Source organism: Pundamilia nyererei, unplaced genomic scaffold (genome assembly GCF_000239375.1).
Source record: "Pundamilia nyererei isolate P.nyererei 1_Seehausen unplaced genomic scaffold, PunNye1.0 scaffold00142, whole genome shotgun sequence".
NCBI classification, from domain to species: domain Eukaryota; kingdom Metazoa; phylum Chordata; class Actinopteri; order Cichliformes; family Cichlidae; genus Pundamilia; species Pundamilia nyererei.
The window spans coordinates 1,246,979-1,271,845 of NW_005187543.1; the positions used below are offsets into that span (position 1 = coordinate 1,246,979).

The 24,867-nt window shown below is 42.4% G+C and overlaps 2 protein-coding genes across 3 annotated transcripts in view; one reads left to right on the top strand and one right to left on the bottom strand.

The window, feature by feature from the left end:
- Positions 1 to 24,867, top strand: part of LOC102206980 (mitochondrial import inner membrane translocase subunit TIM16-like) — a 111,536-nt gene that overhangs the window by 54,475 nt on the left and 32,194 nt on the right. The window lies entirely within an intron of this gene.
- On the bottom strand, positions 2,379 to 24,650 carry vasnb (vasorin b). Its single transcript, XM_005744366.1, has 3 exons — positions 24,395 to 24,650; positions 17,920 to 17,962; positions 2,379 to 6,303 (listed from the first exon to the last, which is right to left on the bottom strand). Exons 2-3 carry the CDS (start codon positions 17,922 to 17,924, stop codon positions 4,230 to 4,232), a joined length of 2,079 nt encoding a protein of 692 aa, XP_005744423.1. The 5' UTR covers positions 17,925 to 17,962; positions 24,395 to 24,650; the 3' UTR covers positions 2,379 to 4,229.

The following is a 24,867-nucleotide window of genomic DNA, read 5'->3' on the forward strand; positions in this document are numbered from 1 at the left end:
GTGTGTGTGTGTGTGTGTGTGTGTGTGTGTGTGTGTGTGTGTGTGTGTGTGTGTGTGTGAGTGAGAAAAGAGTCTCTTGAAATTACAAAACTACAGTAGGGACCACTGAGCAGGGTGGGCTGAGTGAGTGTCAAAACTGGCTCTTGTCCAGGAACCAGATTTCCTTTAAAGCCAGGGGGAAAAAAGAGGAACTGTTCTACAGTAGGAAAGGAGAGAACCCACACACAGAAACTTCCTTTGTTCCACCTCTTCCTATTTACTTACATATCCAATTCTCAAACCTTGAGTCACTGCAGCTTGCACATATACAGTAATAATTATTTGTACAAAAGACGGTAAGTCCCTTTACACCTTAAAAAAAAGTGTGTCTATAGCAGTTTGGATAAATATTGAGAACCTCAAAAAAACATGGTGGCTAAAACTGCTTTAAAAGGACAAAAAACAGTTAAAACCCACTAACCTCTAGGTTCCTGCATTATTTCCTCTGTTTTTTTTCACCAGGAAGTTTGTGCCATCTGAGCAAATTGATATAATAGTGCCTGCATGACAGGAGTGGTGCTGTTTTATGTGTTTGTGTTGTTAGCGTGGGACCAACCGCTCACAGCTATGGGCCAGTTTGCTTTTGTTTGTGGGTGTGGGGGTGTGTGCTTGCATCCTGCATCAATCCCCATACCAACATCCTACCTATAAAACACATGGGTGGGCAGTTCTGTTTATTGTACGGGTTAGCAAACAACGCTTACTTATTTAGTGAGTCAGTCATAATGGTTAAATCCATTTATTACCTTCCTCTGCCTGTTTTCAATCATAATCTTTATTTCCATTTTGCCTTCAGCACACTGCTGGCAAGGAAGAATTCCAAGACCTCTCGTGCACTGAAAGACGACATTAAACAGTTATAAACGTTTGTTTTGGGTAGTGGATTATGGCTGGATTCAGCAGACAGAAGTCAATAGTTTGTAGAAGGGGTTGCACGGTCAATGTTTTTCCACTTACCATCCGATACAGATACCCTGGTTTGAGATATCTGCCAGGACTCGGTACCAATCCGATAATGGTGTCATATGAATAGGCTATAATTCTCATTATGAAGAAGAGAATGGGAATCATTGTTTTATGTTCAAGGAAACATCAGGCTCAGCTTAAAGATTACCTTGCAAGATAAAATGTAGGCAAGCAAAAACCTTAGAACATACCTTAAAGATAAAGAATGAACAGAAACTAAATTTATTAAGTTAAAAAAAAACAGGATTCACCTTATTACCCAATCTAGTTTTTAACCTGAAACAAATGCTCTACCAAAGACATAACAGAGAGAGCTTCTTCAAACGTCTGACCTTGAAATCAGTTTATCTCTAAATGGTAAATGGACTCAGAATTCAGTATCTTGTTCAACGACGCTTTGACATGTAGACTAGAGTGAAAGATGTCAAAGATATTCTCAAAACTGAATGATGAAAAACACGTTTTTCCAGTTCAGTTTGAAGTAGTTGATGTCTGGTGAAATTGGTAACAAAGAGGGTGCTGCACAAAAAAGCTCCTTGCAGTCGCCTTGTTCGTTGCCAGAACGCTGTACTAGGAATGTACAGTATTCACCGACTTGACTCGCAAACACACACCAAGCTGTACTGAAACTTGAAAATGTGAAATACAAACCAGTAACGTTGTGCCTCACTCTGAGCGCAACCTTTACTTTGAGGACGAATGATCTCCTCTATGTGACCATTTCACCTAGCAACAGCCCGCAACCACTCACCAACAGGTTGTGACCAGAGGTTGTTATAGGGGGTCTCTGATAGGTCTCTAGGTCTATGTGACTGAGGCTGAACCTACATAATATGTCTGTGATCTCCAGCCATTTTATTAGGTACGTCTTAATACTAGGTTTTACTAATGGTACTACTTAATAATCAAAAAGCTAATAACAATAATACTTGGATTACTGATTCTCAAAGTGTGATTAAAAATTCTCCACACCAAGCTGCACCTGAAGTGCTGATCCAATTACATTTTGACGTGCTTATGCAAAATCCTCACTCTGAATATTACAGCAGAGACTTAGATGACAGGAGTGGCACTTTCTGGTGTTTGTATTGCTGTAGCCACTCTACTTGTGTTCAGACTGAAGCAAAAGTGTGATCTTAAAACAAACAGAGCTTCTTTTAATTTAATAATACTAGTGGCCATATAGCTAGGAATTTGTTTGGTGAATGACAATGTGAACAAAAAGTTGGCAGGCACACGCTAAGTGTTGTTTGCCAATAAGGTGGCATAGACTGATTGTAAATGTTAAGGCAGCTATAGACCATTAAGAATAATAAACACCAGCAAAAATGTATAGAAAGAAATACAAAAAGGATGATTTGTATTTTTGGATATTCATTTAATGATATCACTTTTTCCACTTGTACAAAGATGTTCACAGAGTAAAAAATAAACAACACATAATAGCAAAGGGTTTCCCAAAGTAAACAGGGAAAAATTAACAATCACATCGAAAATACTTGTGGTGATCTTCAATATTTTCTATTTTACAGAAAAAAATATTCCAGTTTTATCACATGATCGTGGGTTCTCCAGACGCTTACGTTAGCATAGAGTTGTTAGCTGTACACTGGAAATACTTTAGGTACGGTAACTTTACAGACATTCACAGAGGTGTCTTTGGTGTGTTTGCCTTTAAGTGGAGTTGCTTAAGTACCTCCGCAGGCATGTGGGCACATAAAGGGGTTAACTGATACAGGTGTTTGTGCAAGACAGAACATGTGCTTGCATTATCGCTGATGATGACAGATCTGCACACACACACACACACACACACACACACACACACACGCATCCACACATACACACACCTGCACCCCCTCATGCACCTCTCATTAATTTGCTTTGGAGCTTACTGACCTGTCTGTAATAATAGCAGTCATGCAGTGGATCTCTGCTAGTCTCACAACAATATAAACACTCTGTTAGCTGCATTCTGGCTTGTGCCTGTTCATAGTCTCGTTTAGTACGAATGAGCAAAACCGGGATCCTGCTTGCCAAAGAGAAATTGTGCATAGCGTTACATGCAGGCTATTTTTTAATCAAGGGAAACACAATACACATCCACTGTTTGCTTTACTTTTTGTCAGCCAGGCCGGTTAGTATGTTTTAAGTGTATTTTGGTTGAGGGATAAAACGGTGACTATAAACTATAAATAAGGTATCCGAAGTTTTGCTGCGTATTGTCAAGTGTTTTACTGTAATTACCTGTGAAACAGAGGGGGATATGTCAACTGCTCCACTCTGTACTTTTAATCCTGCTTACCTCCTCTCTTTGTGGTGGCAAAGCAGGCTGAGGGCTCCAGTATGGAGAAGGGGGATTTAGTCTCGACTCTGTCCAGACTCACATCTACTTAGACTGTCTGATATTCTGGGGGCAAAGCTCTTTGATTGACTTTACTGGTACCAATGAGTTTTAATCTTCAAAGATTTTAATCTGCTGTTTTGTCTGTTAGTCACAAGAGGTGGGGAGGAGGGTGCTGAGGGCTGTTAACAGTCACAATGTTGCACAATTTTAAAAAAATAATAGACACAGATATAAAAAAAAAAGCATGACAAACATACATAACAAAGTCTTAGAGCCAGATAAAACAATAAAGGCATCAGTTTTTTCTTTGCACAACTTCATTTAGTGTCTTAAAGGTCATTCACAGCAAGCAAGCACTGATCCCGTTGTGGGGTAGTACTGATGAGTTCCACTCAGCAAAAAAAAAATGCTGACTGTTTTAGTTGGGCTGGTGTGATCGGGAAAGGCAGCACAACCCCATTTTAGTCCACACCCCTTTATGGACAGATAAAGGAGAGCATGAGGTGAATCTGTCTCTTAACCCTGTTTTCAGTCAATGACAAAAAAAACACGAGTTCCAGCATCATATCACACCATGGGGCCTGACTGCATTCAAGCAAATATGCAGCCTTTAAATGGAGTGAAAAGCACATTTTATGCTTTTTGAAGTCCAAAAGCAAATTCTGAACTTGTTTAACGTCTGCTTAGACAACGAAATAACCAGGAAGTTCAATATATGTCCATCTTCCTGTTTCCTGGTTGGTCAGCTGACACTTTGTTGTCCACTTTCACAACGGCAGTAGCTGCTCCTTTTTTCTTTTTCTTTTTTTTACTTAGGAGGGCAAAGTTGAACATTTAAAAATCCTCATTGGGATTAGAGTAGTGAAAAAGGCAGTTGTCAAAAGCAGGAAGGCTTATGTAAAGATATGTTGTTATTTGACATACAGTGATCCTGTAGTAGTAAAACCTCATATTCCTGATTTCCACTCTGAACAGCAGGTTCTGGGATCATAAGTTGCAACTGCTTTTGAGGCAGGGGCCCATTGTCTAAGCCAGCTTTAACTCCATCCAACTCTAGCTGGGAGGGATCACAGTCAAGGTCTAGGTTGCCCTTGGTCCTCTTCCTGCGAAGATAGCATACCACTCCCACTGCTACTGCTATCAGTATAAGAAGTAGCAGGATCACAATTGCAGGGGCCAGCATTTTGGTTAGCTTTGGATCCTCAACCAGTGGAATAGTGCCTCTAAGGATTCGAGGGGCTGTATGGACCTCGGTGCAGACGCTGTCTATGCCATTGGGGGACCTTAATGGACTGGCACACACCATGTAGGTGGAGTTAGGATTCAGGCCGTTAAGTGTGTACTCCAGCAAGGTTGGAGGGAGATTGAATTGAATTTGTCTGCGATCTGGTCCAGAGAGATTGCGGTAGGTTAAACGGATTCCATGGATGTTAGGCTGCTTTTCAGTGTAGCGATGAAAGTCCAGGAGGACAGAAGTTCCGGTTATCTCACGCAAGCTGATGTCGAGTGTGTCTGCAGTGACAGTTGGTATGTGGGGTTCTGCATCAGGTGGTGAAGGTGGGTGATGGTTTTGGACTTCACAGTACATGCCAGAGGTACCAGGTGGACAGGTGCACATTACCTGACCACGTTGGTCCAAATGACAAGTACCCCCATTCAGACAGTTGTGAGAGGGACAGAAGTTCTCCTCGTCTGGGTTTATGCTGCTACTGGGGGACGCAGGAACAGGGGGGTCCGGAGAATCACCTTCTTTTTCAGTGGGGTTGTCACTGGCCCGAGGAGCGGGAATTACCTTAGTAGTTGTTGGGAAGGTAGTGACTAGAGCAGGCTGGGTGGTAGTTGTTTTTACAGTACTAGTGGTGACAGTGGTTGTGGTAGGACAGCCAAAATCTCTATGATCCAGTCTTTCTAATACCTTTCCAGCATTGATAGGTGGGAAATGGCAGCGGGTCTCCTCTGTTTTCTCAAGGGTGATGCTCTGGGTTCTGAGCCATCTCGGGAACCATGCTAAGTTGCAGAGGCAGTTGAAGGGATTTTGTGCAAGTGTGAGCTTTCTGAGGTGGGGGAATAGCTGGGAGAACTCTTCAGGGAGGCCCTGCAGACTGAGGCTGCTTATGTCCAACTCCTGCAGCTCCCCAAGGTTCTGCAGGTCCTGAACCTTAACAGGACCCATTGGGTTTCCAGCCAGGCTAAGGTGAATCAGCCCTGGGGTCTCTTTAAGCACTGAGGGAAAAGACTCGAGTTTGTTTTCTGAGATGTCCAATTCATGGAGATTCTTCAGACCAGTTATGAGCTCCTCATTCAGACTGGTAAGCCCCACACCTCCCAATTTGAGTGACTCGAGGTTTGGGGTCTGAAGGTCTGAAGGACCCAAAGTGGGTAAAGTATTAAAGCGAAGGTCCAGCAACAGCAGATGAGACATTGATAGGGTTGGAAGGGATGTCAACTGGTTCCCCTGCAGTTTGAGTTCAATTAGGTGCTCCAAGCCATTAAAGGCTGCAGGGTGGATAGTCTTGATGTGATTACTATATAAATAAAGACGCTCAAGCAGTTTCATACCGTGGAAGCATTCCTCTGAAATGTGAGTGATCTGGTTGGATGACAAGTCCAGGTTTCGCAAAGAAATCAGAGGTTCAAACACCCGATTGGGAAGATGGGTTAGTTTATTTTGACTGAGATCCAGCATGTCCAGGTTCTGTAGTCCATTAAAGTCCTCAGCTGTCAAGCCTTCAATCCCATTGGAAAACAGGTAGAGGCTTTTTGTGACTGGGTCCACTCCCTTTGGCATGGTAGAGGAACGTCTTTGGAAACAAAAAATGGATCCTGAAGAACAGCTGCAATCTACTGGGCATTCGCTAGAAAAGATGCCATCAGGAAGGATGAGGAGAAACACAAAGGGGATCACAGGAATGTGAAAGATCTTCATGGTGCTGACTCTCTCCATGCTCAGCCTGAAACAAGATAACATAAAAAAAAACCTATTAGTCAACTGTATAAACATTCATAGTAATAAAGAATAAGTACTGACCGGTAAATAGGATACAACAGCAGTATATAAACATTTTATGGCCTTTGTCATCAGTCACATACATTTAAGGGCATGTAGAACAACAGAGATTTTCCAAATTGGCTTGAGTGAGTTATTGATTCACAGCGTGCTCTTTACTGAATTTCATGAAGCCAGATTACTATCAAAGGCTTTAACTATGTGCAGCCAGTGATCAAAGGTGGTCAAACAATAGGGCTGTGTCCATGACCTCAGTCTCGAGCCTGATGCCATACTCTGTGAAAAGCTGACATAATGGCACCCTGCCACACTTTTCTGGCTAAAAGACATTGCCTATGTAATAGTCTGTGCAGCAAGATATATGCAGTGATCTCACAGTTTTAAATTTGGATCTAGACTGCCAACACAGCACCGTACACTCTGTGGGATTAAAGTTAACAGTCCTCCCTATGCTAATGACTGGCACTGAAGCCTGTCAACCACACGCTATTTGTCTGCAACAAAGTGTGTTTCTCTGTTTCTCAAGAGCCAGTGAAACAGACGAATGTCCTTTGAACAATTAAATCCATGCCTGAGTATCTTCAGTTTAATATAACCATGTCACCTTTGTGTGTCTGTGTGTATAATGTATGCCATGTTACACCCGATTGTGAAGAATTGGCCATAGATGTAAATGACTCACACTTCCTGTGTTGTTGATACACAGCCTGCCAACTAGTTATATATGTCTAATAAACGTCTCCACCTGGGTTTGAAGGAGGAGTTCTGCTGATGATGAGAGTAGAACATCAATAAGATATATTACAGTGATTCAAAGCCAAAATGAGCCCAGGCCTTAAAACAAATACACTGGAAGTGTCAACACAGTGCTTGAAAGAACTCAAAGGAGAAGAGGGATGTGAAGAGGCATAGAGGACTGAATGGAAATAGAGAAGTCAGACAGCCTTGGAGAACGAGGCAACACTATCCACCTTTGATGATTTTAGCAGTCAACTTTATTTAATATCACTATTTAATTTTAGTTACTTGAAAAAGTGGTTTTAGGGCTTTAAATGATGCAGTTGTTATTTGCACTACACAAACACTGTTCTTACACTGCTTAACTGGGGGTCACTCCTCATTTCACCAAAATAGCCAAATAAATTATTGTGTGTTTTATTTTTTGATTCTATTCTTTTTTTTCTTCTTTTTTCCCCCAAACTTACATGTTAATATGTGAAAAATATCTCCTTTAAATTAAATAAATAGTATAAAAATTCCATAATCTCTGGTACAGGTTCAGCATTTGTTGTCTTTGTACTATTTATGATTAAATACAGGGTTTAAAATCAAGTGTTGTTGTTGTTTACCTTAATTGACTCATGCAGTAGGCATCATTAGCCATGTTTTGCTGTTTCATTAATACAAAGTAGAAGTTTTAGGCCCGGTAAATGTTACTGTGGCAAAAGAGTAGATGTAAATTTTAAGAACTTTTCAATATCATGCTCTGGTCTTTCTTTTCACTTTTTAATAAAACATGCACAAAAAAAGTCATTGTATCCAATGTCTGAACTTGGAGAGGAGATCAAGGCAGCTACATCAGTGAGCCAGAGGAAGGGCGAGTATCATCTCATCACACCACAGCTATGGCATTTATTTTCCTTCCCTTTTGGCATACTTTTCTTTCCGCTCCTCCTTGAAATTGCAACCTCCTTGGAAAGAGTTCCCCATCTCTTATTTTCCTTCTCCAGTGTATAAACTAAAAGCACCTATGGCATAGGCTTGAGCTCCCACTGCCAACTCTTTCCAACAAGGCAGAACTATTGTTCTGTTCAGCCAAATGTTAATGACATGAACCTGCTCAAACTTTACATGTTTATTAAGCAAAACAGCTAGCGGGGTTTTAGAGTCTGCACCTGCTAACAGGATGGAAACACTGTCCAGCTTTGTCAGCCATGCAGAAAGTTAGACGCCTTCTGTGCTGGAAAATCTCGTGCTGAAAGCAAACATGACATAAGCTTGCTGGCGACTATGACTAAATACACACACTCACTTAAACAGGTGATATAGTTTATTTTCACCTGTTCAGAAATTCATATTCTGCTCAACAAATACTTGAGTCACAACTCCAAAGGCCAGATATAGTCTTGGAGACTGATTTTTTGAGACCAGGCTCAGAAATTATGGATGCATAGATGAAAAAAGGGGAAAAGAAAGTGTAGCTGCTGTGCTGCATATGTGTGTAGAGCAAGGAAAAATAAAAGGATTTGGGAAGATAAACAGGAGATAAAGAGGATAGGGAGAATCAAACAACAGCTGGAATGCATGCAGATGGTTTCAGGTTTTCATAGCATCACTGTGCCGGGTGCTGCATTTTAGTTTCAGGCCAATATCGCGTGTGTATTAGAGAGGGTACACACACGTTATTTTAACCTTCTTCAAAATGTAGAAAAAGTATATTGAGTGTTAGAAGTTGTCCAAAAAAATGTTCTTATTTCTTCTGGACATAGCGGAACTTCACTTTGTTACAATATATCAGGGCCAGACATGGGTATAGGGGTCCGCTGCCAGAATATACAACAACATCAAGGCAGCTTTGAGAGAAGAGTAAGCTATGCAGATAAAACTGTGAATATTTTTCTTAGAAACTCATCGTGGCGATTCTACCGTAGCTCCCCGGGGCAACGTGTTTATTTGAGTGTGCCTCATTCCAAAGTGGGCCAGGCACATCTGATAACCCAATGGAGGAGAAACTGCGGTGGAGGTGGATGGGGAGGGATTTACCCAGCGAATATAGCCAGATCACAGATAAACTGTAGCTTGATAGTTTAGATTTGCCTGCTTTCTTTCCCTTCAAATGTGTGGCTTATGCAGATCGGAGGTTAAGATAAGGTGCAGTTGTGGCGTCAGTGCAGCATTGATCCAATATGCTCTGGTACTGACTGCCTCCTGTGAGTGGAGGTGGAGGGCTGAAAGAGAGATTAAAATTTTGAGGAATGGCCCTCCCCCCTCCCTTTTAGCCTTCTTTCTCTCTCCTTGAGTTGTAATTTCCTTTTCTCTCCCCTGTGCATTTGAGATATTTCTGAGACAGACAGCCGGTGAGTTTGAAAAAGTAAGGAAGCTTATTTTAGGTTTATGAACCGACAATGGATTGAATTAATGTGACCTTGTCTGTCTGTCACGCGATAATCGTGCTTACTTCTGTGGGGTTTTTTATGCGTGAGTTCAGGTTTCTGGTCCATACTAGAAGAAGACATGTTGGCTGATTAATACACAGTATAACCCAAGAGCCTGAAACAGTAAGAGGAAAGCACACACACACAAAAAAGAAAAAACAGACTTTGGGAACATCTTTGCGTAATAATAGTGGGGAAAGCATTGCCTTAGAGCCTTAGAAAGAAAAATCAACGGAAGGAACAAAAGCATATTCCCCTCTCCCCCCCTCTCACTTCTTATCCAGGTTTTTCTTTCTTTTCAAGATAAGGAAGAAAAGAAAACACAAGCAGCAGTGAAGACGAGAGCGGGTTTCTGTCAGCAGGGGCACCAGGGTGAATAAGGCCTGGCTTTGAAGTGGGCTTCAACAATTAAATCCTGGCTGGATGAGTGTCAAGAGTTTTTATCTTTAGAGCCGAAGGCCAACACTGAGGGGTAATGAAGGCAACAAGAAAGTTGTGGTGTGTATGAGTGTAGGCTGGTCACACGTCATTGTGCATAATTTGGCAAGCCGGGTCAGAGAGCAACATGCCAAGTTACTGTAAGAAGATAAGACTGCTCAATGCAGAGAGTAGGCTTCCAATAAAAAAGTTCCTTATCTTTTAAGGGAACAATGCTTGTGGCATGCACATTAGAGTATCATCTACGTAGGTATGCACAGGCCTGCTGGCTCTGCGGTGCCCTAATATAATATTTACTATTTCTGCAAGCTGAGCTAACTTATTATAGCTGGTTCATACTCGAATTCATACTAGTCATACATAATAATCCTTTCCAGTGTCAATCTTTTCCCTCTCTGTTTTTGCAGCTTTTCCATCTATGAGAAGGCAAAAGCCCACACACTCCAAACACACTCATGTTCTTGTCCCTTTCCACTGTCAGCAGTGTCCCAGATGGATGTTGTTATCCACAATCCTGTGGGGCTATCCATCAACGTGACAAAGGGGTCAAGAGATAATTAGAAATGAAGCTGAAGGGGGAAAAAAACACTTATGTAGAATATTTGATGATGACAAGATTGCATGTAATGTAGCTCTGGAGAGACATGAAAACATCTGTTCAGACACCAGAAACACAAAGCTTAAAGTATGAATTCAAACAATGTCAGCTATGTTAACGCAAGACTCCCAGTATGTGTGAAATGCAGGAAATATTTGTTTATAAGCCAACACGTTTTTTGTTTGTCACTTTGATGGTGGTTGTACCTGTTGAACTATGGTAGATAAGAAAACACATTTTTACGGTGGCACGAGGAGCGCAGCACTTGATGTCATCAACGCTCAGTGAAGGGATGCTCAGAGGTTTTAGGATCATAACAGGATAGCAAGATTTTCTGCTTACACAAAAGCCATTGGCTGTTTTCTTTCATCATTGTGTGCTGTCAGCGCAAATAATGGTAAAATTGTAACGAGGCAAGAAAGGATTAGGTGTCTCTTAAGATCAAGGCTCAGCTGCATTAAAATCTAAGTGAAGCCAGTCGTAACTTTGTTAAAAAGACAGATCACATTCCAAAATATGCTCTGCTAATGCAGCACTTACATCAAGGTCAATCAAGAAGACAGAAAACAAACACGCCAGGCGGAAGGGAGGGGAATGTGAAACAAGAGAAGAATGATCGTTTTACTGAGTTTGTCACTGGTAATACTCCTCTTGAAGCCACAGTATCACTGCTGTGCTTTGTAGTGGTACGGAGGGGGTTAGGCTCTGTAGCAGTTTTACAAACAAAGCTTCCTACTGATTTCAGCCTTACCACAAGAAAAAAGGGAATTAACTCACCCATTGTACATCTGCTTCTGCTAGTACTGAATGATGGGGCTGATGTTTTCATAAACAGGCAGGTTATAGTCGGTCCGCTTCCTAATAACAGATCAATGATGCACTTTTCTCAACTTTCTACACTTTAAGCGTTCCATACTGTGATTTATATCTCAACTAGCCGCTTCAATATCGGTGTTAAAGGCGGCTCTTTTCATCTGCGGATTTATAGGTCGAAACGTGCCTGCATATTACGACAATGTGAAGCAATAATTAGAGCCTGCAGCTGGAGAACTTGAAAGAGAGCAATAATATACAGTCCAGGGGTGAATGGGAGGGTAGTAGAATAGTAACACTCACATAAAACTGTGTATATCTTCAGCGCTGTGGGGCAGCTCTGTGTTTGAGTAGTTACATTTTGGATTTCGGTGTAACACATCTGTTTTAATGTGCTAAGAATGAAGTTGCAAAATACAGCTGCAAGGGAGACTGAGGAGGCCAGCGTGGCCAGTTCAGCAGGGCTTAGGTGGTGTGGCAACTTCAGATCAAATTATGTTAAAACCAGGGCTCTAAGCACTGGTAGGAAAAATGTATACCGGTACTCATTGCAGCATCCTTGATATATAGGCAAAACAATTTGTGCATAAACACGACACCAACTTCAAGCCTATTTTCTGTCATTTACAAACCATTACATTTTTTAGGTTATATTACACATGGCTACAAGGGTCAGTATAAGATAATTACGGATTATTTTCATCTATGAATCATGCAAAACTATTCTAGCAGAGTCCAACAATGAGAATGTGTGAAGCTGAATATGAGAATAATAGTGGCCTGCCACTGACTCCAGTGGCAGAAGAAAGAAAACTAAAGATGCTATATAAATAAAGACAGCAAATGCTAGCACAGAAGAGTCTGAAAGCCAAACAGTATTTCTTCCATTCATCTGGTCATATAGCATCAGTCCATGGAACAATAAAACCAATGAGCCAATGAAGCATAGAGTGTCTCCTGGCGGTCAGAGGTCAGGCTCTGTTTCCACTTCTCTTGCTATTCTGTTGTTGTCTGTTGTAACTCTGGCCCAGACAGCATAGATAAAAGGCCCTGTTCGACACAGGTACACACCCAGCTCCAGTTACACCCGTGTCTACCTGAGCCTTATAAGTCCTCATCTTCACAACAGGTGTTTTCTCTCCTCCTCCAGGGCAGCATGAAACCCAAAACCTCAGGAGTGTGTCTGAGTAAATGTTGTTACCTGCGCCAAACTTCCAGCCTGTACCGGCTGCGCACTCCTACCTAAGCGGAGGCGAGAGGGGAAAGGAAACAAGCAGAGGTGGGCAGCCAGGCAGCCAAAACCAGACGAGCTGGATCTCTGCAGCAGCATGTGTGCAGTCTAGTTGTGCCTCCTCTGAGCTTTAGAGCATAGAAGTCATCTACTACGAGTTCCAAAAGGAAATGTGGGCCATTTCCTTTTGTTTTATTGCTATAGGATATGACTGATGGTGTAGTAGACGCTAGACCCAATTTTGTTTTCATAAAAGCTCACATGAGAGGAGACACAGGATGCACTGACGGAGGCTGTGTCTTCTATTATCTTCTTATTCTATGTCTCAAACACAGGGTCCACTTGTTTTGTCTCGACTTTGACGCCAGTCTCTCATCAGCGCACCCTGCCCTGTGACCTTTGGGGACAGACAGACAGTCAGAGGTCTCACATACGCATCTATCTGATATCTTCACCATGGGATACTCACATTACACAGATACAGCAGATTTCAGTTCACCAACGACAACCTGTGCTTTGATCTGTTTTGTTATTTCTCCTTGGTGTTTACTCCTGCAGTGTTTCTTGCTCCCTTGGTCTTTTCTCTGTTGGTCTTTTCAGTCAGACACAACAGCAAACCACACCATTGAAGAAGTCACTGCCTGAGTCCAAGAGTACTAAATCACCAGGAAACAGTAAATATGACATCCTTGTGTCACAAAAAACTGGACTTTCTCCAAGTCTGGGCTTGTGCCTTCATATCCTGCGTATGGCTAACCACGCCTCTACCCAGAATCAAAACTTCATTGTGCTTTCTGGCACGCTGACCCTGTTTGCAGTTGTCCACACATCTGTGGAGTGTGTGTGGTAGAAACACCCAAAGCAAGCTGTGACTGACAGCAGGTAGTGATTCAGAATGACTTCTATTGACAGTCCTCAAAACACCTGACATAACAGGACGGTGCGTCTGTGTGTTGCATGTGTGGTAAGTTTTGCGGTTTAAAGCGACTGGGTGGACCTGTTCTATCAGTGAGCCTAAAATAATGTGCACACTTTGACACTCTGTCTGCTCCAGTAGCATTCATTTGACTCCGGTATGACAAATGCTAGTTTGTCCCCTGGCCACTATGACCTTTATCTACCTGAAACCAGCCAGCCTGCATTTTTTTTCCATAGTACAAATCACTTTAAAGGAGACTTACCAGGAAACTAAAGCATAGGCCAGAATTAACATAAACCACTCTTAAGCTTTGCTTTTATTAAACGATCAGGGTATGGTCCTACTTTGTGGACAGCTGTTGACACTGTTTTCATCTTTATCCTGTTTGTATGATTCAGGCACAAAGCAGGATTATGAGTGCCTCCAGGTCAGACTGACTGACAGGCTGGCAATCCTTGTTAGACAAACAAAGCCACACGTACTGACGAAGCGCTCGTATATTATCCATCCGCCTGTCTGTGTCATCTTTCTTCTTATTGTTTGAACTGTTGTAGCTGCTACTGTTTATCTGAGTATCTACTCTAACCCCCCCTGCCACACACACACACACACACACACACACACACACACACACACACACACACACACACACACACACACACACACACACACAAATACAGCATTATAACAGAAGGTGCTCTTGTTTAACACGTCACACAAATATCTCTGAAATTCCCCGTCTCAGCCTTGTGATTTTTGCGCCCCGCACTCTACTTGCTCCTCTGTTTGCCCCTTTTGCTTCCCTCAGGTTTGTTCATGTCGCTGACAGGAACACAACTGGAATCTGATGAAGGCATGTCTTCTCCACTTGCCACAACAGCCCTGGGAGGCCTCATGGCTGCTATGTAGCAGCCTACATGCTCATTAGACTAATGAGAGCTCCGGGCTAAAGTAATGGGGATGGTAAACAGAAGCTTAAGGGAAGCAGTAGTGCTGACAGGTAAATATCAGCTTCTTTAATAAAAATGCAGTTTAGGATTTAGACTACGTTCAGCATGCAGACTTGGAAATATACATTTAAGCTCACACCTGATCAGCACATGACAGTTTTATCATTTGACTGTGTCAACACATCTTTCACCTGTCTGCAATAATACAACAAGATGAGCAGCACAGGACATTTCTCTCAATGAGATGTACAGAGGTCAAAGAGATAACAGGTCTTATTTGGTATTTAAGCTACATCTTAAAAGGGAGTTTGCCTTCTCTAACTGCTCAACTATGACAATATAGAAAATGAGAGAGGCGATGGGAAAAGAGCCGAGTGAATTACTGATAAATTGTCTATTTTAGCTTTGAGCTAAGCCGCTGATTTGGTAGTCTCTGCTGTCGAGTGAGTGGCAGATTGAATCACGTTCACTTGTCAGTATTATTAATTCTTTGTTACGTAAAGATAGTGGCAGTAGTGCAGCTGTCCTGCTTTTTCTTCTGTATCAGAAACATCACTCGGAGGCAGGCACCATACCTGTTTTTCTGGGCCCTAACCCCACACCCCTACCTTTTCCACAAGTTACCGTTTGTTATTTTTCTAGTTATTCTTCCCTGCAGTCTTTTCCTTTTAAAAAAACAAAACAGAAAAACAACTTAGACATGTGCCACACACACAAGATAAATGTGAACTGGAGATCGTCGGTGCTGATTACGATGTCACAAAGGAATTTATTGTGAAACTGCTGCCTGTGTCGGCACCGCGCCAGCGCTGGGGAGCCTGGCTGGCAAATCAACAGTCAGGCGGCACAGTTTTCCCAACCCCCAAGGTTGACATGCCTTTCCTCCGTAGCCTCAGGTGCCCTGTGACTTGTTTATTAAGAAATTACAACCAGTGTTTTTTAAGGGTATTCAAACTGGTCTCTTGGAAATCTGAGTTCATTAACTATGTAATCCTTTTCATAATTTGCTAGAGAACCAGCCCCCCCATTCAATATCATTCCTTAAATATAATGCATTACATCTCAATTATTACTTCATAATCTCCACTGCAATCTCTGGAAATTAAATTTAAAAAAATCCACAGATACACAATAGGATGCTGTGAGCCAGCATTTTATCACCACACTGACATGCTACGCTACCTGTGCCAACAGCTGATTAAACAGGTGAGCTCTGCCATGTTAGAGACTGTAAAGACCTCATTCAGCAACAGTCTATTAAGACATCAACAGTGACCCACAACTCAGCAGGCTGCCCACAGCAGGTGTGCGTTTCCTAACACTTAAACAAGATGAAGGAGGGGAGACGAGGAGGGTAATGACAGCAGAGGAGGTAAATAAGTGAGCCTTTAGCCTGCTTTTCCCTAGAGGCTGTCAGTATGCACAATTCAGGATACATTTCTGTCGAATGCTGCAATCTATCTTAAATGATGGATTGTATAGAAGGCCATCAAAATCAGTGTACGGTATACCTCTTATAATGTGAAAATAAATCAGCTGATCTCATTTGTATGTCAAAGAGAAATAAGTAGAAACCAGTGGATGGTTCACATTCAAATTAGAGTGTGATTTATGACCCAGATCTTGGCATTTGGTATAAAAGATGTGTGTTTCTGTAGGTCTGTGTTCGGTTAGTCAAAGCCAGAGAAGACCCAACATTCAGTAAAAGAGAGAAGACATAAATGGTTCTTTGTTATCGTAGCAATTTGTCTACATTGAGAGCAGTTTACTGATTCTCATCGACACAGTCGTTCAGGCTAGTCATTAAGTGAGTCAAGCAGATTCCTGAGCTGACCTGTAACATAGGGAACAATGCTTACCTGTGTAAGTGTTTGCTCACACGTGTGTGTGATCTGGCTATACGTATGGTTGAGTCACGGTATATAAATATCCCGGAACACCTTTGCTTGCTCTTACATGTTTGCTTTTAGGTAAAAATATTAACAATATTAAGTGACTCTTGCCGCGGTGTCAAGAGTGCACTGACTTGTGGCATTTCTGAACGTTCAAAGCACAGAGCCAGCAGAGACTGCTCACACCCAGACATTTGGCTTGAATTCAGCCCCTCGTTATGTACATACACCCATATTTTACCTCGTATTGAAGAGCGTGTAGGTGTGGCTAGACGTGTGTAGTGTTACAGTAAATGCTTAAGAAAAAGGCAGGAAAAACAAGCATGCAGGATGTCAGCGTATGCTGCAGTCAAAGGCAGTGTTGATGTTAAAACTTCAGGATCATGGCATTAATGGAGTCAGTGTGTGTTTTAACACTGAAGCATTGACTGCATAGCAAATAATTTACAGCGAGCGAGCCGAAACCTCGACCTGAGGAATGTCTGCATGTTCTACAAGCCAAAAGCAGCAGGAGAAGAACTCAGTTTCACCAATCTTCTCGGCTCATCTCTGTTTTCCCTGAGATGGACGAGGTGGGGGAGGCAATTAGTGAAAGTAGCGATGTGCGTCCAGATGCTCAAGGCTATGCCATATCCTGTGTGTGTGTGTGTGTATCTTTATAAGCCCACACAGTTCCTGTTACAGCTCATTGAGAACTAGCACGACACAGGCTGGATGGAGAATGAGAGGTCAGAAGGAGCGTGTAGGTGAATCCTGCTCTGTCAGACAGTAAAACAAGACAAGCCGACTAGACTCTTGATACAGCAACACATTAAAAAGCTGCAGATTGACTATTCTAATGGCCAGTCTGAAGTTTAGCGCTCATTGTTTTTGATAGACTGCATACCGACAGGATTGTGTTCATTTTTTGTCTGTTTATATCTGGATTTCCTGAGGGGGGTGACTCGACTGATCAGGACAAAAACTTTTAAATGATAAAACAGATATTCTTCTTTTTCATGCAAACTCATCCCTGTGCAATACTTTAAGATTATTGTTGGAATATCATCACGATGGTGTCATCAGACTTTGAGGGGATTTGAAAGTAATGCCAAAACAGCAGAAACCATGTAGGTTACTAAGAAAATGTTTTCAACAAACACAGGGTCATTATTCTACCTTTTTCTCCAGCAACCAGACCGGCATGCTAAACTTCAAACTTCCTCCATTCCCCCCTTTCCTTCTCCCTCTGTCTGAAACTCTACACAGCCTCACTGTATCTATTAAATGCCGTGTGTGCTAAGAGAGGCGCTCTTGTTCTCCTGCCAGTCTTGTTAAGAGGCTCAGAGCTGTGTGAAAGGATCCCATTGAGGGAGCAGAGTGTTATGGTTAACATGGTAAAGACCGCCAACTGCGTGCCGTTTGGGTTTCTTGGTGCAAATATTCACAGGGCTGTATTATTTAGCCCGTGCCAAAAATACTACATTACTTTTCTATTTTTTCTTCTTGTATAATAACTTAAGCTATCTTTGCACCTTGGTATCAAGTAAAACGACCACATCTTTCAGATATAATTAAAACTCACCCCATGAAGATGCTTCCACTATTCTTCTTCAGGTCTTCTTTCCCTGTAAGGAACACAAGAGTTGTAAAAACAAGCCAGAGAGGTGTTGCAATATTTTTCTGAGTGCCTCTTTTCTACTTATTTGGAATCCAGCCCCCTTTCATGCCTTGTCAAAAGCACATAAGTGAAACAGGAAGTTTTTTTCCTGTTAATTGGGTAAATTCCACCCGAGTGTGGGAGCACGCCGAGCAATGGCAGAGCCGTGTGGCAACAACACGAAAATGATGGAGTGCCAGAGGAAGAATGCGGGCCGACCACTCTTTCTCCATCATCTCCTACTACAGATGGACTGTAGTATCGGTCCATCTGCCATAAACTGCAGTTGTGTACTGTACGCAGAATTGTGCAGCATGTTGTCATTCAATCAAATGGTTTTTATTTCTATTTCAGAGCAAAATTAGGCTTTCCACTGTAAGCCAAGAACAGCTTTTCATTTTATGATATCAGCTGGCAAAAGCTGACCGCGCTTTCTTCATTTCTTTCTTAATGGTGAACATTGCTTTAGCCATAACCACAGCACAATTTGTGCGTGCGTTCATGTTCGTGCTGCTTTCTGTGACTATTATCTGGTATCAGATGTTATTTCTGAATGTGATTACAGGATCATAAACATTAGTTGGTTTGGGGGAAAACCTAAAGAGTGCCTGATGGATGTTTTATTTGTGAGAGGCATTTAGCCAAAAGCACTTTCAACATTCTTTTCTATTGGCAAACTGTTGTTTTTTTTTCTTTTTCATTGATATAATGCTGTTCTAAAATGGTTTCTGAGATAATTACCTAAGAAACACAGCATGCCTTTTCTTTCTCTGTGTACTGTACAGCATTGTATATCTGTCCGCGGAGCATAAACCGGCCTGACTCTTCCAGAAAGTTCCTGCTAAGCAGCCATTTTTCATATATCTAAGCTCTGAGTCACAGTCTGTGGATGCGAAAAACAGAGTGACTACAAAACCACGTGTTATACCTGGCTTGTGTGACTCCTGAAACCTGACTTCACTTTGCGTGTAGCATATCTCTGAGCAGCCACATGCTTCCTTCATGTCAAGGGTGTAGTGTTTATATCTGAAAATAACCTGTTGCACTGCAGGGCTGGCTTTGGCACGCTGACCTGTGTTGAGGCCCGTGCTGAGCTCTGCATCCATGTGTTTATTTGTCTGTGGGACTGCTGCACAGAAGCTTTTTTGTGAACGTACGTGTGCGGTCAGTGGGTGTTTTTCCCTGTGATTTGCATACATTCGCACAGGTAAATCCAGCAGTGGCTGAGCGAGCGCTTCTTGCATGAGTGGCTGCTAAGTTAAGTACGGGGACTCCTTTCTGCTGACACAACCCACGGATCTGTTACCCGAGGTCACTGTATCCCGCTCTCAGACAGTCCTTCAGCTGAACTGTAAATGTTTTTGCTTTCAAAGTGGAACTAGACACCCTAAAATAGATACAAATTGTCTTTTACCGCTAAACGTCTTACATGACTGCAAAAGACTAAACTGCTAACAACAGTGTCCTGGTCTTGGTTTCCCTTAATAGCTTAAACAATCTCTTCCACTATTGTCTCAAAGACATTCGGTCTTTAATTAGTGCAGACTGCATGCTACCAAAACATTTGTAGTATCTTTTAACCTGCTTTGTACCTCTTATTTTCTCTCTTTTCGCTATTATTGGCTTACTTTGATATTCAATCTCTCTCTGACTCCCTCTGTCCTTTTTTGGGAGCACTGATACGTTTTAGCTTTTCTCTCCACTGTAATTTTCTTCCTTCCTCTGTGTTCATCTGTTCAACATAAATATCACCTCACCCTCGTCGCCTCTGTTTCTCCTTCTCTCTCTTTCTTTCTCCCTCCCTCTCTTCTCCTTCCCATCTGGTTTAAACTCTCGTACGATAGGAGGGAGCTGAGCAGCTTGACAATAACACTGGAACCGTTTTGTTGTGGAGTAATCACGTAAAACTGAAAACAGTTGGTTAGCTCAATGTATGTTCAATATGAACTGAAAGATTGCAGCTCAGAACATCAGTCCAAGCTAAACTGCTAAAAGAATTGGGTGGAATAAATAAACAGGTGCCTTTTACTTGGATGGCTGGCATTTAATGTGACACTCTTGGAAGCTTCTTCTTGGGTAAATCTGTACCAGTGACAAGTTGCGACTTGTCATTGATACAGATTTGTCACTGTCACAACTGCCTTTCGGTTCATGCAGGCTGATGCACGATCGTCTTCAGGCATATGTGCATGCATGCTCAGATGTTTCTGAGTAAGGCTCAGGCTTCTGGCTCTTTATCAGGGTGGACAGCGCCAGATAACAACACTATCTGTGTCTGCTGGTAGCCGTGTAAATAGACCTTAAGGAAAAGGGGACCCGGCGGACTAAAGTACTGTCTGGTGCGATGAAAGAGAGCAACTGTGTGCATACGTGTCACCTTGTAAGTGACACACGCTTACATGAAAATGTGAGTGACCACTTTCTATGGTCTCACACACTTGGTGACCCAGCTGCGAGCAGACGAACACTAACCCAAAGGTACATGCACTTCTTAGTGAAACATTAACAACTGACATTAAACTTAATGCTTTGTGTCAAAGTTTGTTATTAATACCCCAAATTTTCATTTGGCGGCAAATAATTTAGCCCTGTGCTTGTGTGCGCGTGTGCATTTGCCCTTGCTTTTGCTCTTGCCCAGTAAAATCTGGTTCAGGGCTCATTTCCTAATTACAGTGCTGGCCAGAAGTAATTACAACCTTAGATTAAGAGCCGTTTCTCCTTTTTTTATAGGTTCACTGAAATGCAGCAATTTGTGGTGACTTGGGACGAGCATCCTCCTTCTCATCCTCTCTCTCTCTCTGCTACTCTCCATCTGCCTCTCTCTCTCTCGCTCTGCTCCTCTCCCTCTCTACTCCACTGGAATTTGGGGGATTTTATTTTTTGCCTCTTTGCAGATTTTCCACTCAAGTGAGAAGGTTAAAAAATAGCGCAGTTAATCACATGAGCGGTTCATTTCAAACAAGAGATAGGGAAAAGCTGTGAAATATGACTTTAGTGGGCCTGCGTGTCTCTGTGGACATATGGACACGGAGGACAGCAGTTATTTGGGGTTTGCACTCAATCCGGGGCACTCCAAAGCCCGCAGATCCCTTTGCATGTGTGCGTCTATTTATGCAAGGTTTTGAAGTGGTTCTTCTGAACGCATCATTTGGATGCATCGGCAAGCTCTTCTTCAATTTAGCTTGGCAGGCGTATGGGCTGGGGTTTGCCCTCCACATACCGCTGGTTCAGCATTGATGTTTGAGGCTGAGGCCTTTGAAGCCAGGGGTTTTATTTAAGACGCCTCTTATAACGGAGGAGCTCCGGCTCTTAGTTGTCAACCAGAGAGCAGAATCCCCCCACCGCCTGCTGAGAAGCACCTGAAAAGGGGCACCCGGAAGGAGGATTTGCACTCCTTGAATCACTCACACAGACTCCTTGCTAATTGCGATGAGACCCCAGCTTCACGTGTTCTCCAGAAAAATAAACACACGCACACATATTTGCACACTTACTCCAACTTTCTGTCCTGTCGACTCTCCTTTCCCTCCCCGCTGCGTAACTGCCCCGCTCTTGTCCTCCTTTTGTACCTCTACCCCCCATATCTCTCCACTCTTCCCTTCCCTAGGCCTCCTCGCCTCACGTACCTGACTTTTAACCCTCTAATCCCTCTGATACAGAGGGAAGGGTGATTCAGCCACTGCTGCTAATTGGCATAAAAAAAAAGATAAATCCTTCCCTTCTTAAACTGTTTGGAGAAAGAAAAGAATTATTCATTATAACAATCAGTAGATTTATAGGCAGCAGATGCTACTGTAAGATGTCCAGCTCATCTTTTTGTCTCGTCTCAAAACAAAAAACTTAAAGATCACCAACTGTCAGTCATCATCTGCTGCAGATTTAGACATCAGTGCTCTTTCCTTCTCGAGCTCTTTTGCACAGATAATGAAACACTGGCCTTGATTTTGTAAAAGAAAAAAAACCCCCAGAAGTAATAAAAATAACAGATAAAGGTACAGGCTGACACAACGTTGGTAACCAGATCTTGATGGGTCCTGTGGTTTCAACATCACTGTCACAGTGGTGTGACAGCAGGCCTGTGCTTAATTGTATAAATTAAATTCTAGAACAAAGGGGTCGCCTTAGTCACGCTTCCCTATCCACAGTCAGACACTTAAGGGGAATAAATATACCGGAAAGTGGAGCACGGATAATCAGTCCGAGGTTATTATGTATCTCGTGCACAACTGCAAGTCTTTGACTTAAATTTTTACATCACAGAAGACATGCAGCTTCCTTGTTTATCTCTTCCTGTAATCATCCTTCTTTCATCACTGAGACGGTTGTGTCAACAAGTTACTTTCTAGGCCTAACAGTCACTGAAACATGAAGCTTCAAGTCTCTACATGTTTTTAGTCTTACTTAACATATTAAAAAATTCAAGCACACTTCTGCATTCTGTAGTATTCCAAGCTGTGCCCACAAACAGTCTGTTGCGCCGTTGTCTTGCCATCTCTTCCACACATTATCCTCAAAGTTCTCCACATTAGTGGAGGATAATTGGTCTCCTGTGGCTGCTCTGCAATTTCTGTTGGCCTAATATAAACAGATTACAACTATTTTATACTGTCAGAAACACATTAGCTTCTCCTGTAGTGTAATTATAGTCTGTGAGGAAACATTTGGTGGTAATAGAGAGGCTTTTGGGGCAGTTTGTGCTGCTTATTTGGCCTTGGGACGGATCGGGTGATTTGCAGCATCTGTTTGTGTGGGCCTTATAAATGATGCTCATCTGAGGACTGAATTTAGGATTCAAGTGATGAGATATACTGTGATTTATTAGATTAGATTTTTTTTTTTCTGATCAGGTGAGTATTTGGAACTATTCACATAATAAAACAGAGATGAAAGAAAGCTGGTGAGATTGACATTAGTATGTTTAATTTGGCACATTATTTGGAAAGGTGAGATCATATTTTCAGACAGGGACACACTGAGATTGGTCTAAACCTGTTGATCCTGTCACTTGATTGGATGCTGGTTTATTGGTGGGCTTGATCACTGTGAGATTTAATCTTTCAGGAATGTGACCCCATGGCTCACTGCTCTGCTGCACACTTGCAGTAGATTTCTACCTTTCCGCACATCTGAGCAACTGTTTCATTTTTTATGTCTCTGCACCGAAATGCCTTCAGCTAAAAGTCAAATTGCGCAGAATGTTAAAAATAACAATGAAGTTATGTAATCCCTTTTAATAACAGTAGCAGCATTTGATGGACAGCCCAATTATTAGTAGCCTATTGCAACGGGGCTTCAGTAAGCTTTTTACTGGCAGCTGGCTTTTGGCGTTATACAAATGAAACATGGTTGTGTTTTAATCTACGGAATTACTCAAAATCTGAGGTTTAATCAGCGCATGCTTCATAATGCTGCTCCTATGAAACATAGCCCTTACTTCCTCGACAGTTTGTGCTTCACATTGAAAGCAATGACCGTCCAAATGCTAAAATAACCAAATGTACTAAATTTGCAACTTTGAGTGGTGTGCGTATTGGAGCCGTTTCAGCGCTCGTGTCCTGCTGAACTTGGTGTTGTGGGACGTCCCCTTGTGTGGTTCCAAAAACAGCTGTCCTCTGCGGTGGACACAGCTCGGTGCGGTGTAGACATTCGGCACGGCTCTTGCATGCTGCACGGCGTCCTGCGGTCCAACACAAGCCCGCCTCATTACCGTCCCGGCGGCTCTTTTTGCACCGCGCACACGCTCGCGTTTTCTGTTTTCTGGGTTTGTTTGGTTTATTTACGCGCTTTCCAAATATAAAGGAACTCGCGTTTTGTTGTCTGGAGAATTAATGGAGCCCACATCTCCAATAAACCTGTTGAATCCAATGACTCAGCGGCGCATCTATGCAAATAACCCATTTAAAAAAAATTAAATTCAGATTTCCACTTAGTTGCTGTGCATTTACAGGAGAAACAGGTTCGTGTTTAACGCACTGTACATTACAAGCAAAACGCGTTTTTGCAAAGCAGACACGAGTCTGTTGAATTATTTGAGCGAGTTTTTGTTAAGAAAGTTGTCACAGGAGAGAAAAAAAACTCGGTACCACTGCCAGCTTGTGTTCAAAAGAGGAAATAAAGCCGACAAACAGCTGGAGTGTTTTTTTTCTGTTATACATTCATTTTATTCTGACAGTCAGTCGATTCAGATGTTTTTAAAATGATCATTTACTTAACCCCGTTTGTCAATATATCCCTGTTCACGCGTCTTTACGCTGGACTCGATCATGCCGAAAGTGTTTTAGAGCTAAAACACACACACACACACACACACATACACACACACACACACACACACACAAAACAAAACAATACTCACTCTACCATTTAAAATATAAGTAAGTATAAGTAAGTCAACTCTTACCCGTAACTTCGGAAAAGTGAAGCTGGAAGCGCAGTCGCGCTTGTGTCTTTATCCAAGAAGAGCACTTCACCGATATAACTCCAAACCTGGTAGTTTCCCTGCGTGCGCTCTCGCAAAAAGAGACCTTTCTGTGAACGTATGAAACTTACAAGGAACGGTCCTCATGAAATCCTTGGAGAGGTACCCCTGCCTCCATGTCAAGGAATGCGTTCAAGTACCAACTCCCTGGACAAAAAGCGCTTTATTGGTGAGCACAGAGGAGAGTTTAAAGCGGAGGAATGGGAGGGGCGAGGCGCGCTGCAGTTGGGCGCACTCCTGCGCTGAGCGGAGAGCAACAAACATCTCACCTTGCAGCTTTGCAGAGTGCGAAGGAGAGAAATTCCAGGCTCTTTTCAGCTCACTATTTCTTAATTCCTACCTGCGTGACCTGTTTTGAGCAAGATACATTACTGATCTTACTATTTACTTTTACA